This window comes from Denticeps clupeoides, chromosome 11 (assembly GCF_900700375.1).
Source record: "Denticeps clupeoides chromosome 11, fDenClu1.1, whole genome shotgun sequence".
NCBI classification, from domain to species: Eukaryota; Metazoa; Chordata; class Actinopteri; order Clupeiformes; family Denticipitidae; genus Denticeps; species Denticeps clupeoides.
This window is the reverse complement of record NC_041717.1, coordinates 5,912,164-5,926,626: the sequence shown is the minus strand read 5'-3', so window position 1 is coordinate 5,926,626 and position 14,463 is coordinate 5,912,164. Positions and strand designations below refer to the sequence as shown.

The following is a 14,463-nucleotide window of genomic DNA, read 5'->3' as shown; positions in this document are numbered from 1 at the left end:
GCGGGGGGCGGGGCCAGCAGCCGCGGGGACGCGCGGGGACGCGCAGGGCCGCAGAGGGAAAGTTACCGAGAGGAAGGCGGCCGTCCCGGGCGTCGACTCAGGTGAGGCTGCTGCGGAGCGTTCGAGTACTTTTTACTCTACTAACAGAGTTCGTGCTCCGCGTTCACATCATTCACACGCAAAGGACAACTTGCTGCAGAACCCGCTTCCGTGGGCTTGGGGCTTTTTCAGCTTCGGTGTGGAACGTGGGGGACTGAGGCAGGCGTCCTCCACGCACAGCCGGGTTCTGTCCCCGCGGACAGTTTTACTCGGTGTAAAGGGACACCGGGACGACGCGGCCGGGACGCCAGGAATGCGCAGCTGAGGACGGGACGGCAGCCAGGGTGCAGTTTATCCTGCATAGACAGGCAGAGAGAGAGAGAGAGTGTGTGTGTGTGTGTGTGTGTGTGTGTGTGTGTGTGTGTGTGGGTGGGGGGGGGTGTGTGTATATAAACACATCTGGTCCCATCAGCCATTTCTGCTTTAATTAACTTTGATTGGATTTGAGACACTCTGGGTTTTAGTGTCTTGCTCAGGGACATGATGGTAGTAAGTGGGGTTTGAACCTGGGACTTTGTGGTCTTCGGGTTGAAAGGTGAGTGTCTCACCCAGCAGGCGTCTACCAGCCTGTGGTCCTGACCTGCGAGATGACGATTTTCACAACTTAACGCACGATTCACCAAGTCCTAGAACCATGTCAGAACGTTAGTGGAGTTCATCTGAGCTTTATTAGTTGATTCGTGCTGCTGAAAGGTCACCGTTCTCCGCTGCTGACCCCGTAGTCCCCACGTCCCGGCCTGGCGTCCCTGCCCTCCTTCAGGTTGGCTGTGGGGAACGTTCTTGCGTGTCTGTGAAGGAAACAGGAGGCTGAAGGTCTGATGAAGTTCCCAGTGTTGCATGTTATACGTGGATATAAATAGTGTGGAAATCGTGCAACTCGTAACCTTGTGCGGCGCAGCGTGCCACCACCCCCCCCCCCCCGCCGTGCATTTCTGATCCCCGAAAGGGCATCAGATACAGGTTGGTGCTGTTGCCCTTTTACTCTCCTCTTTTCTCATCTCGCTGCCACTTTATCTGTTCAAACACTGTGGGTCGTATTTCAACTCTGAAATTGAGATTCTGCGATTGGACGAGGACGTCTTAACATCTCGCAGGTCAGGACCACAGGCTGGCACCACAAAGTCCCAGGTTCAAACCCCACTTACTACCATCGTGTCCCCCGAGTGTCTCCAGGGGGGGACTGTCCCTGTAACTACTGACTGAGGATGAGGATGGACGAGGGCGTGTGGTAAATGCTGTAATTGCAGCTGTACGATGTAGTTTGAAGTCCTGCTCTGTCGCCATGATGGATCGGTATGTTTGTGGCGCTTTGAGTTTTTGGAGGATTAGGCTGAAATAAGCGCCCGTTTTGGACTGCGCTTCCGAGATGGGAGCCAAACTGAATTCCTCCTGGTTAACCGATCGGCTCTTTCTCGGCACGCTTCTCAACCTGAAATTACCAAGCGTCACATTTTAGTCGTGTTTGTACCTTTCGTCCAGTCATCTCCTGTCAGCGCCAGAACACGAACCAGAAGCTGCGTGGTGCCGGAAATAATTAATCAGAATGTTCTGAGTGAATCAACTTTAATTTGTATAATATTCCCTAAAACAGCATTATTTATCACACAATATACATATTATAAAAAATCGACCTGTTTCTCGCTGAAGATGAATCATAATTAATATTCCGACTGACTCGCGCTGTACAATGAAATACAGTGTTGGCATGTGTTCAGATATTCCGTCATTAAGAGAATTTTTATAAAAAACATCAAACAATTGTCCTACCAAATAAATGACGTTAAACTTCTGAACAGTAGTGCATTTCGGTCTTTGCCTGGGTCGCTAGCACGACCCCTAAACCAGTGTCCATGCCCCTTGACCTCTCGCCCAATGTTCCAGATTGGTTTTTGATGGTGGAAGAGTTCAGATTATTTATTCCCCGATTAATGGGCGTGGACTGAACATGCGATTGGTACGAGGTACTCTGCCCGAGGAGTCGGGACAATACCGCACGTGTTCTCCCATATTATAAAGGGTTAAAGGTCGTGTCTCGGCATCATTGAGAGAATTTGCAGCTTTTGGCTGACGCGTCTTTTTTAGATAGCTGCTTCAGGCTGTTTTGTTGGGGAGATTTGGATAATCCGGTGACCTGGCCGCAGGGTTTTGGTCAGGTGACTCACTTCTCTCTCTCTCTCTCTCTCTCTCTCTCTCTTACTCAAAACCTGTTGTTTTTCTGAAGTGACCCCTGTCTGTCTGAGATCCGGAGTCCAAAAAAAAAAAAAAACTTCAAAAGCCGCGTCCCCTCCTTACCACAGGCCTGCCAACACCGCCCCAACCAAGGCCCTCTGCCTGACACACACCACAAGTGGTGCAAAGATGCGTTTATCAGGGAGTAACCTAGTAACCGGAGGGCTGGGCAATTTCTACATGTATGGCCTCACGCCTCCGAGGCTGTGAGTTCGAATCCCAGACGGTCCGGATCTGGATTCAAATGGTTTACGATCTTGGCTTGGGTGGGTCGGCAATCACCGTCTCTGCTGTTAAACGTGGGGTCCTGTTTGGGGGAAGCCATTACACGCTTCTCCTCGTTGCCATTTACTAATTATAGATGTAAGGTATTGGTTGAATATTAAGGCTGCACAATATCAGTTGTATGGATTTTTGTGAGTTAACACACGTGAATTTGTCATTGGTGGGTTTATCATCATTATACCGGCAATTAAACTACCTGTAACAACTCTCGAATTTCACTCAGCACTCAGGTTGGATGTGTTCAGTAGAGTTTGTGTCTCCTGAAAGTGTGTGTGTGTGTGTGTGTGTGTGTGTGTGAAGGTGCACCGCTGCTCTTTAGTTCATTTATCCTCCTTTCTGAGTAATGGCCTCTGTCTCCATCCTTTTCTTTGTGCTCTGTTTAGCGAGTAAGTGCCAGCGGCGCACAATGGTGCCTGTCTGTGTGTGACAATGCTCTTTATGAATGGTTTTGTGTGTGTGTGTGTGTGTGTGTGTGTGGGGAAGGTGGAGGGAATGGTGAATGAGGAGGAGCGGTTGGGGGAAGTTGCTGGAAGCCGCGGTTATTTTCCCTCCTGGTTGAGCGTGGTTGAACGTTGTTGTCGTGTCTGTCGCTTCGCTCTGCTCTCTGTTTGGTCCCAGCTTCAGAGTGGTTTTTTTGGTGGGGGGTGGGGGGGTTCTTTCATTAGTGAAGTGTTGGGGGTTGTTTGGGGACGAGAAGAAGTGACGTGGTGGAACCGAGCAAAGTCACCGCGCTGGTGGTGGAACGAGCAGATCTGGTGGTGACATCACTCTCTCTTTAGTCCCGGCACTTTCACAAGAAGGAGGGGGGTGGAGAGGAAGTGGGTGGGAGGTGGGGGGGTGGGTGGCGGTTATTTGGCAAATTCCATTGACTGAGGGCAGGGGAAGGGGGGGTTGAGGCAGAATGGTCCTTTGATGAGTTGGGGGACGGTGTGAGAAGGAGGGAACGGCGCGGGGCTGGTAAACGTCCGGAATGCTGGGATCTTACACACACACACACACACACACACACACACACACACACATCAATGTTGTGTTGTTATTATCTCGCACACTTCGGCACGGACAGTGGCGAGTTGGTCGACTCGATGGACCACCCCCTCACCCCATCTCGCCACGGCAACACGCCGACTGTACCCTCACCATCGCTCCCTCTCTCCCGTCCTCCACATCCGCCTTTCATTCTTCTTTCTCCGACTCTCTATTACTGACTGTGTGTGTGTGTGTGTGTGTGTGTGTGTGTGTGTGTGTGTGCGCACACACTCGTCGAGACTGGCCGGGAGTAACCTCACGCCTGTTCTCCTTCAGCCAATCAGGGGTTCCCCTTCGCATCGCCCCAATGAATGCTGTGTACTGGTGCGTGCGTGCGTGTGCGTGCGTGTGCGTGTGTGTGTGTGTGTGTGCGTGTGTGTGTGTGTGTGTGTGTCTCCCTCTCACTCACTTCCATCTGGTCCACAAAGTTTCTTTCTGTCTGTTGTTCAGTCTTGATTCTGGGTCTCGGCTTTCTGCTCTTGTGTAGAAGGGTGAGTTACATGGATGGTTGAGATCTTTTTTTTTTAATTTTATTTGAAAAGTTTTATTTCTGTTTTTCATCTTCTACAAAGTTGCCGTGTCCCTCTCCAGCCATGCATTTTCAGGAGTGGTTGCGCTCCCTGCGGCCCGGTGCCGATGGCGTGAAGGTTCCAGAGCTGGAGGACCTGAGGAGCCTCCTCCCGTCTGTTCCTGCCCTCTCCAGCCTCTCACTGGCCACCTCCTCTGTCCTGGGGCTCGGAGCTCTCGCCTCCCTGATGGCTTACTGGTTGGTGACACGACCCCGGCCCATCGCACCGCCATGTGACCTGCAGGCCCAGTCCATTCCTGTGCAGGTATCCTACCCACCTGACCCTAACCCACCCACAGCAGAACTAACAAAGGATGTTTTTTAATGGCCATTTCTTCCTTCACTCCTCTGACAGCAAAGAATCATGTTTCAGCATTAGTTAAAATTAGGGACTATGTTAAATATTTATTGATAATCAATTGTTTGCATTATTTATCGATTGATCCAATTGATTAATCACTGCAGTTAAATTTAGCCGACATTTCACTTATCTTCGTGTAATGTGTCCTTTCCAGTCTGTTCAGTAGGCCACTGTAATGTGGACTAACAGCTTCTGGACACCACAAGGTTACACAGCTCACTCGTAACTGGTTTGCACGTTAACGTTCTGCTTGGTTATGTGACACCGAACACCAGTGAACCTTTGCAGCAAAGAATTCGAGTTCATTGATTTGCAGCTATTTTTTTGAATAAAATCCTTTAATGGATGCGCAAGAACAGCAGCAACCCAAAGCCAACACAAAATTCCTCCTGATCGTCTGCTCATGTTTGCCTGCCTGTCTGTAAGGAGACAAATTAAGGTTCTAGATTGTGTTTAACTTTCTGTGCTCTTCCTGATCTCAGGGTGACCCCAGCTGTAGACGTTCAGCTCTTCTGAAGGATGAAACCCTGCTAGAGTTTTACCATGAGGACACCAGGACCATCTATGACATGTTTCAAAGGGGGCGGCGGATAGCAGGCAAGTCTGAGAGTGGGCACCTGCTGTGTATAACTCTGTTTTTTGTTGATACACTAAAATTGAATATTTTTGTGTAATTTCCTGTCATTATGCAACGGCAATTTCTTAGTTCTATTCGGACATGAATCAGACAGGAGGAGAAACTTCTATAAGACACTGAATACCAGTGATCCTGTGCAGCAAAGAGTTTGAGTTCATTGATTAATTTGCAGCTATTTTTTAAATAAAATCATTTAATGGATACGCAAGAACAGCATCGGCATTAATCTTAAAGATATTCATGGGTTATGTTTTTTTCTTTATACATACAGTACAGGCCAAAAGTTTGGACACACCTTCTCATTCATGCTTATTTTGTGATGACCTAGGTGATGGACCTTGCCTCGGATTCAGGAAACCCAGAGAGCCCTACCAGTGGATCTCCTACACAGAGGTGAGGCACAATATGTGCAGAATGGCTGCAGATTTTACACTGGGTGTGATTGAGTCAGTTTCCTGCACTAGTGTGCGACAGAGTCAATTAGATATCATCCATTTTAGAAACAGAGTCAACCCAGCAGAGATGCAGAAAGCTTGTTAGCGCCCTCACCCCAAATCTCTCTCTTTACGACTCACTGCCTTCCTCATACAATTTACTAAATTCATGATCTCAAGTTAATACATTTTATAGTCATGATAATTCCTGTTTGGGGTGTAAAAATTTAATGCTGACTTTAATGCTGGACTAATTCCATTATTGTTTCTCAAAAGTAAGTCTACCAATAGCACTACAGGTTCCACAAATACAGGCGGTCCTTTTCTCAGGTTTGAGAAGCCAAGTACTTTATTAGAACTGCACGATTTGTGTAACTACACACGACGTAGAGTACCCTGTTCTATAAAACATTCTATACGTTCATATTACACTGCAAACAAATTTATATTTATGCAAAGAGGGAGCAGTGCGTGGGGACTGTGCTTTGCTCAGTGGCACCTTGGGATTTGATCTGGCAACCTTCCGATTGCGGGTCCATTTCCTCGCCTTCTAGGCCACCCCTACCCAAATGGCAAAGAAAGTGTGTTGCTCTTTACAATGGGGTGAAAATGTATTTGGCGGCCACCAATTCTGCAAGTTGTCCTACTTCAAAAGATTAGAGAGCTCTAATTTAAAACATAGATACACTTCAACAGTGAGAGACAGGCTATAGGTCCTGTATGTCTTTCTACACACAGTAGATGGTATTTTGGCCTATTGTACCATGCAGATTTTCTCAAGAGCTGTGATGTTTTGGGGCTGTTGCTGGGCACAGATTCTATATTGGATTGAGGTCTGGAGACTGTAATGCCTTTGTTGCGCAGGCAGTGTGTTAATTGTCATGCTGGAACATCCAGCCACGTATTATCTTCAATGCTCTCACTGATAGAAGGTGCCCTTCTATCAGCTCTCTGGTCTTGGCCATGGTGGATGTTGGAGTCTCACTGTTTGAAGTTGTGGACCGGTGTCTTATACAGATAATGAGTTCAAACAAATGCCATTAGTACAGGTAAGGAGTGAAGGATAGATGAGAAGTAACAGGTCTGTGAGGGACAGAATTATTGCTTGTTTTTAGGTGCTAAATACTTATTGTATGGTTTTCCTTTTTTTTTTATTCTGTCTCACAGTTCAAGTGTACTTATAATGAAAGACTTTTTTTTTAAGTGGAACAACAATTGGTGGCTGCCAAATACTTTTTTTTAGTGCCTAGGGGGACTGTCCCTGTTGATTGTAAGTCGCTCTGGATAAGGGTGTCTGATAAATGATGTAAAGTAGTTACCGTCTTCAATGCCTTACTATTAGGGCAATAATAAATAACTGGTATAATTCTGGGGTTACCAAGTGTTTGTGCCAAATTCTAGGTTCTGATGTGCTCATGTACCCCAATATTTTTAATCTAAATCTGCCAATAAACTAAAACTGGGTCGTCGTTGGATCTTCCAATAGAGTAATGATCCAAAATCCATTCCCAATCAACCTTGCAATGTTTAACTGATCACAAAATCAAGGTTCTGTCATGTCCAACACAATCTCCTTGACCCGAGTGTAGAGGAGAGTACACAGGACCCTGGATGATCTAGATTAGATTCTGTGAAGTGTCAGATGCCATGCTATATAAATTGTCAAAGTATTAAACGCTGGGCTGCCAACAATTGCGGTCAAATAGTTCTCGTATTTCTCAGTGAAACATAACAAATGAGAGGAGTGAACTTTCTCTAATAATAGTGTAGTATGCCACATAACATTAAGTGTAAATATGGAGATATTATTTGCCACAATTAAATAAGACTAAATAAGAGCTTGATTCTTCATCTCTGTGTCTGTGTGTGTGTGTGTGTGTGTGTCTGTGGGCTGGTGGCTCAGGTGGAGGAGCAGGCGCAGGTGTTGGGGTCTGGACTCAGGGCCAAAGGCTGTCAGCCAAACTCCCAGCAGTTTGTGGGGATCTTCGCACAGAACAGGCCAGAGGTGCTGCACATGTCTGATCCCTTCACTCTGACTACACCAGTGCATGTGGGAGTTCCTGTGTAACACTGTTGCATTGACGCCCCCTACTGGGCGCAGTGGGTTATTGCAGAGTTGGCCTGCTACACCTTCTCCATGGCTGTGGTGCCGCTGTATGAGACCCTGGGAGAGGAGGCTATGGTGCACATACTCAACCTTGGTGAGTGGCGATCTCTCCTCTTCCATCAATGCGTTTGTAATTTCTGTGAAATATTTAATCTAAACAATGACTTGATCTGTCATCTTCACATTTACTACCTTTACCCATGTGTTCCCCCAAATAATTCTATTTTCATAACCAGTTTGTTACATACATATATTCTTCAGGTGTCACATTCCCATCAGGTTTGTACTAGTGTAAGGTCAAAGTTGACCTCAGGATTTACAGTACACCTACATCTACATTTGACCTGTGTAGCTGAGCTAAGAAACCAAATAAATAGCGGTTCCCTGTAGCTTCTACATTGGCGTGAGCTGTTTTCCTGCTGACGGGGAATGGGGAAAAACACTAACTGCCAGTCATGTTACTAAACTTAAAATCTGTAAATAGATGACAGGACTGTGGTGATTTTTATTTTGTGTTGTTGTTCATGTGGGTGAGGTGAATAATTTAATTTATTATTTTTTTGTTTTTCCTCTGTGTCTATCTCTCAGCCGAGCTGGCGCTGGTGCTCTGTGATAAAGAAGAAAAGGCCGTGTCACTCCTGGCCCACAAGGAGAAGGGTGTGGCGCCACATCTGTCCTGCCTGGTGCTCTTTAACCCCTTCAGCACCGCCCTGGTGGACAAGGGGAAGAGTTGCGACGTGGAGATTTTACACTTGGACCAGATCATGGTTTGTTACATTCACGGAAAAAAACATGAAATTTGGAGTGGCCTTCATATTTGCACTTGTATAAAAAAAGTCATTTGCCTGGGACATGTCCTACATAAAATCTGGATACAGATTTCAAGACTGAGCTGTGGTTCTGCTGGTCTCATAAAGCCTCACTACAGACTGGCCATTTCCTCTATAAAGCTTTAAATACCAGTTTTGGGCAAATCGGTCAATTTTTTTACATGCCTTACAGGACCTGGGCAGACTGAATCTTAAAGCTCCTGTGGTAGGTTTCTCCAAACTCTCTTTCTTAACCAGTTAGAGATTAGAGTTTGTGTTATGTATTTGTCTTGAACGCGTCTTGTCTGCCTCCAGCCACCCAATCCAGAAGACCTGGCAGTGGTCTGTTTCACCAGTGGCACTACAGGTAGCGTAAACCCAGACGAGTCTGCAGGGTATCTCTACATACATACAGACATAATTTATTAATTATTAGCGCCTCTCTGTTGAAGTATGAACAAGCTTAAGTGAGGTGGATAATAAATAAAAACTCAACTGTAAGAGCCTCAGTGCTTGTAGGCTGTTCAGAGAATTTCACCTTTGGTTGATCACATAATCCTAATGAAGATCAGGTTGAGAATCAGACTAACACTCTGTCTAGATCCAAACAACCTGAGGGTGACCTCTATATTCAAAATCTGTATGAATGTCTATTATGATCCTCCTTATGATCATATTTGGATGTCTTTTTCTCAGTCGGATGTTTAAATAGGGTCCAGTGACAGAAGTGAGACAGAAAAGTTCATATTTTGGTCTGTTCCTGTTTCTGTTGACGTGCTGCCATGAGACTGTGTGGTGCCGTCACATTGTGCAAATCCTCTTCACGCTCGTCTGAGATCAACTGGTTTAAATTAAGATGAAGTCGCCTTTCCTGCCTCCATAGCTGGAAAATAACAGTGAGTGGGAATTATGCTGAAGCTTTATAAGGACGGTGAACCGGTGTCCTGGTGGCGCTTCTGCCGGAGGGAACCGTTTGGTGAAGGAAGTGCTTTTGATTTGATGTTCATCTCCGGCTGCACATGCTTATTTCAGGAAAACCCAAGGGGGCCATGATCACCCACGGCAACATCGCCTCCAACACCTCCTCAGTCATCAAGATCTTGGAGGTTGGTCCTTCCTGCAGCATTTCCTCACCACCATCAGTCACCACCAACACCACCTCCTGTCTTTCCATTTATTATTCTTGTTTTCACAGTACAGCGTGATACTTTTTTTTTTTTTTTCCACTTCCCCATCCAGGGTTACTTTGAAATTAGTCAAGAGGACGTTTCCATCTCCTACCTGCCTCTGGCTCACATGTTTGAGCGCATGATCCAGGTAAACATCACAACGTCTTCACTGCTAAATATTCCACGGCTTTCATTGGGTTTGGAGGGGGGGATTATTGGGACAGAATGTGAAACTTGTGGGATGTGTGAGTCAGAGAAATTAATTACAAATTTCTTAACTTATAAATTGATGATGGTTTATTTTTATCATTATATGCTGTTAATGCTGAAATGTTTAATTTGGTAAATTACTACCTGCGGGTGTTTTGAAAAAGACTGAATGATTTTTTTTTTTTTTTTTTTTTTTTTGTGTGGCCAACATGTTACTCACACAGTGAAGGGTTAAAGGTGTTGACAGCCGTTCATGATGGTGTGTGCGTGTGTGTGCGTGTGTGTGCGTGCCCGCAGGTCTCCATGTTCTGCCACGGTGCTCGTGTGGGCTTCTACCAGGGGGACATCTCTCTGCTCATGGACGACATTAAGACCCTGCAGCCCACATTGTTCCCGGTGGTTCCACGTTTACTCAACCGCATCTACGACAAGGTCGGCAAAATCACAGCGAGACACAGGCGACCTCTGACCCGGTGTGAAGTCCTACAGTATTAGCATTGTAGCTTAACTGTGATTTGTAGATCCTGGGATCGGTGACGTCTCCTCTACGTCGGGCGGTCCTGCGCTACGCGGTGAGGAGGAAGCAGGCGGAGCTCAACAGCGGTGTGGTTCGCAATGACAGCCTGTGGGACAGACTGGTGTTCAACAAGATTCAGGTCAGTCCCATGGGGTGCAGCACCTCTGGGTTTCCAGTGCTGCATGGGTGCAGCTCCGTCAGATTGGAGTACATATATAATAACATTTTAAATTGGTTAAAAGTACTAAGAACGTAACTGGGAATGCAGGACGTCTGCTGTCTGTCCTGGTTTTCTATTAGTTTTGAATAATAATACCGATCTTCATCCCTCCCTCTGTAGGCCAGCATGGGAGGGAAGCTGCGATTCATCCTGACTGCTTCAGCTCCCATCTCCCCCACCGTCCTGTCCTTCCTGAGGGCCACACTGGGCTGCCTGGTGAGAGGCTCTGCCTGTTAGATGTAGGAATGTGTGTGTGTGTGTGTGTGTGTGTGTGAGAGCACACAGTGTGTTGACTGCTCCTTTTGCTCACTCTGTAGATTTTCGAAGGTTATGGACAGACTGAATGCACCGCTGGCTGCACCTTCTCTATGCCCGGAGACTGGAGTGCTGGTGAGCGAAGGACAAGTTGAGAACAGTTTAAATAATGACTGGTTTATTTGACGTCATTAATTCTCTCTGTATTACATGGGAACTTCAGCAGGTTAGTGCGGGTTTTTTTAGTCTTGACTGGTTGTGGATTTGGGTTCACAGAGTCCCTAGAAATGATTACAAAGGAACCACATTAGTTCATATGGACAGATGCATGATATCACCCTCAAACAAATGGACTTTTCAAATGTAACTGGTGTATAGTCTCTAGTAATGTGGTGAAGACACATCAGATGTGTGTTTTTACTACAGTGACATTCACAGTGACATGCATACATGAAATGGTTCATTTCCAACATTTCCCAGTCCTTTACTGTGTTCACCGTTATGGTTGTTGATTTGACCAGGTCATGTTGGGGCGCCGTTGCCGTGTAACGTGGTGAAGCTGTCAGATATTCCTGAGATGAGCTACTATTCGAGGAACGGAGAAGGAGAGGTAGATCCCTGCACACACGTCCTGTTTCTCCCGCACCTCCCCGCACCCCCTCACTGTTACACTCCTCACCACAGATCTGCATCCGGGGCCACAGTGTGTTCCGCGGCTACCTCCGAGACCAGGAGAGGACCGCAGAGGCGCTGGACGGCGACGGGTGGCTCCACACTGGGGACGTGGGACAGTGGCTTCCCGTGAGTGTCTGTCTGTCTGTCTTCTGAGATGTAATGGTGTGTACAGCTCAGGAGAATTCGGTGTTGAATCTCCAGACCAACAAACCTTTTCATCGTCTGATCTAATTATTAGATCGACCAAATCTCACCAAACCGAGTTTGTTTTTTTTGACGATAATTGGAATACAATAATTGTGTTTCAAATGGGATTCGCAAGAATATAAAGAACGTGCTATTCTTTATACAGACATCATCTGTGACTTTTGTACGTATTTCAGAGTTTTTTATTTATATCTTGACCAGTAAAATAACCTGCATGTGTGATGCTCAAGGTAATAATTCCAAATGCCTGTCCTGCCATCAGAATGGGACCCTCCGTATCATCGACAGGAAGAAGCACATCTTTAAACTGTCCCAGGGCGAGTACATCGCTCCAGAGAAGATCGAGAACGTCTACATGCGCAGTGTTCCTGTGCTGCAGGTGTTTGTACATGGAGACAGTCTGCAGGTAACACACACACACACACACACACACACACACACACACACACACCAAGCAGAAATGTGCCATACGTTATACGGTGAAAACTCAATGTTAATAATTCTGTCTGTTATCTTTTACATCATGAACTTTTCTTTAATACTCTGTCAAGTGCTGATTTAGCTGAGTCTAATTACAAATTCAATGAAAAAGTGAAAAAAGTTTGAGAAATGAATTAATAACATTAAAATGTAATATTAGTCATTAGTAAAACTAGTAATATTTCCATGTGTAAATATATGTGTTTACATATTTTGAATCTTGGTGTTAATGTTGAAATGATGAAAATATTTAAATAGTCAATGAAATGTATAGTTTACCATTTTTATAATGAGATTAAAACCTTTAATTAATATTACAACAATGCATTAATAAAGCACCACTTTACATTAATTAAAATAACAGTGCATCACATTAACCTGGTTCATTTCAAAATGATCTGGCTTAACATATATATTTGTGTGAATGGCAAAGCCATATTAGTGATTTAATTATAAATAATAAAAGTATTGTCTTGCCTGAAAGCTTGTGGCTCATCGTGAGTGACGCAGCAGACGCCAGCGAGTGGATTACAGTAGATTTAAAGCAAGTCATCGTCTGACGCACGCGCCACATGGCTGTGAGGATTTCCCCCATTACAGGGGCGCACGTGCATTAATGAGAAACTAAATATGAATGATTGATTAGATGGGAAGTAATTCATTTTTACATTTTTTTTTTTTGGCCCCCGTGACCTGTAGATTTGTGTCCAGTAGGTGGAGCAGTAAGAGAAAGTATCCTGGTTTGTTTAATACTGTGATGATGATTATTTGGCCAGCGCATCATTCTGGTGTTGTGTACATCGCAGAACCGCATGGTTTCCATGATTCTGTGTAACAACTGATTTTTCGTCCCCCCCCCCCCAGTCTCATCTGATTGGAATTGTGGTGCCAGATCCAGAGGTGTTCACTGATTGGACAAAAGACCGTGGGATTGTGGGATCTTGTGAGGAGCTCTGTCAGAACCCGGTTAGTTGACTTACAATTTATTTCAAATTCTACTTTTATTAATTTATTATATGTAAAAATGTTGTTTTTGGATCCGTTTCATCATTATTAGCATCTCGAACTGAAACTGTTGCTCTGTGTAGGACGTGAAGAAGGCCGTGCTAGAGGACATGACTCTGGTGGGGAAGCAGGCGGGGCTCAAATCTTTTGAACAGGTAGGCAAAAAGCACGGAGGAAACAGTAAATAACTCATTTGCCTAGTTGATTAATATTAATTACCCATGAACACCTGATCAGTGGTTGTGATATTGACGTGGAACCTCTCCCTGCTCAGGTGAAAGACATTCACCTCCATCCGGAACCCTTCAGCATCAGCAACGGCCTCCTCACCCCCACCCTGAAGAGCCGCCGAGCCGACCTCCGCAGGTTCTTCCAGCCACAGATCACGCTTATGTACAGCAAGGCTGCAGCGTAGAGGACGGGGTCTTTTACAACAGCACATCGCTTCTGGAAACCCCTATAGGTGCTTTAATTTGGCACGTTTTTCCTCTCCTCCCATCTCATCTGTGTTTGGCTGGAGTCATAACAGACCCTCCACCCCAGTTTTTTTTTTTTTTTTTTTTGCTTTAGTGTTTTTAGCCAGATCCATTTTAGACTTCCTGGCACGCTGGAACTAGACGTCTGTAAACCGGACTTTCGCCAGCCACCCTCTCCCGTCCCATCAGCCTGGTACTGGATTGTTTCACATATATCTAAATAAGTTACTGAAAAACCTTTAGGAGGATTTTCGGATCCATAAGGTCCATGGATGTGAACCGATTACTTCTAATGGGATGAGACACCTTTTACTGCCGCTGTGTGAAGCTTAAGCCACATCACAGAGCTACTTTGGAGGTGGGGGGGGGGGGGTCTGTTCTCCACCGTTTTAGTTTGTACCTCAGTTTTATTTTGTCTTTTGTAATGAATGAGTCTGTTTTTACCCTGGTGTAATTTATAGAGCCTGTGTAATCCACAGTGGATGTGAAAACTGTGAACTTGTAAATAATGAGAATTTTTAAGACTTGAGACATCCATTCACATGACTAATAAGCAATTGTGTAGAAATGTTGATCGTTCACGTTTTATCTTTCTTGAAATAAACTCAGAACTAAAGACACTAGTTAGTATTGAATTCTGTGCATTGTCTCTCTTTCATACAATTAAAATAATGTTGAAGCTGATGGAAGT

General features: G+C 45.4%; 1 protein-coding gene across 3 annotated transcripts; it reads left to right on the top strand.

Moving 5' to 3' along the window:
- The first annotated feature begins 21 nt into the window (after window positions 1–21).
- Window positions 22–14,395, top strand: acsl2 (acyl-CoA synthetase long chain family member 2). 3 transcript variants are annotated; one of them, XM_028995154.1, is made up of 21 exons: window positions 22–101; window positions 4,234–4,475; window positions 5,054–5,168; window positions 5,537–5,601; window positions 7,546–7,647; window positions 7,744–7,843; window positions 8,338–8,516; window positions 8,752–8,784; window positions 8,874–8,925; window positions 9,591–9,664; window positions 9,798–9,875; window positions 10,235–10,369; window positions 10,459–10,593; window positions 10,795–10,890; window positions 10,992–11,064; window positions 11,451–11,539; window positions 11,614–11,730; window positions 12,074–12,217; window positions 13,156–13,257; window positions 13,380–13,451; window positions 13,571–14,395. In XM_028995154.1, exons 2-21 carry the CDS (start codon window positions 4,236–4,238, stop codon window positions 13,709–13,711), a joined length of 2,142 nt encoding a protein of 713 aa, XP_028850987.1. In that variant the 5' UTR covers window positions 22–101; window positions 4,234–4,235; the 3' UTR covers window positions 13,712–14,395. The 3 variants fall into 3 exon arrangements, with proteins under 3 accessions (XP_028850987.1, XP_028850988.1, XP_028850989.1); XM_028995155.1 differs by having other exon boundaries at window positions 62–101; window positions 4,215–4,475; XM_028995156.1 differs by lacking the exon at window positions 22–101 and adding an exon at window positions 3,938–4,133.
- Window positions 14,396–14,463: the final 68 nt, after the last annotated feature.

Excerpts from the sequence above, each read along its gene's own strand:
- acsl2 (XM_028995154.1), top strand. The coding sequence starts at position 4,236 with ATGCATTTTCAGGAGTGGTTGCGCTCCCTGCGGCCCGGTGCCGATGGC. Across the intron at positions 10,891-10,991 it reads GGGCCACACTGGGCTGCCTG|ATTTTCGAAGGTTATGGACA; the intron begins GTGAGAGGCTCT and ends CTCACTCTGTAG. Across the intron at positions 11,065-11,450 it reads GCCCGGAGACTGGAGTGCTG|GTCATGTTGGGGCGCCGTTG; the intron begins GTGAGCGAAGGA and ends TGATTTGACCAG.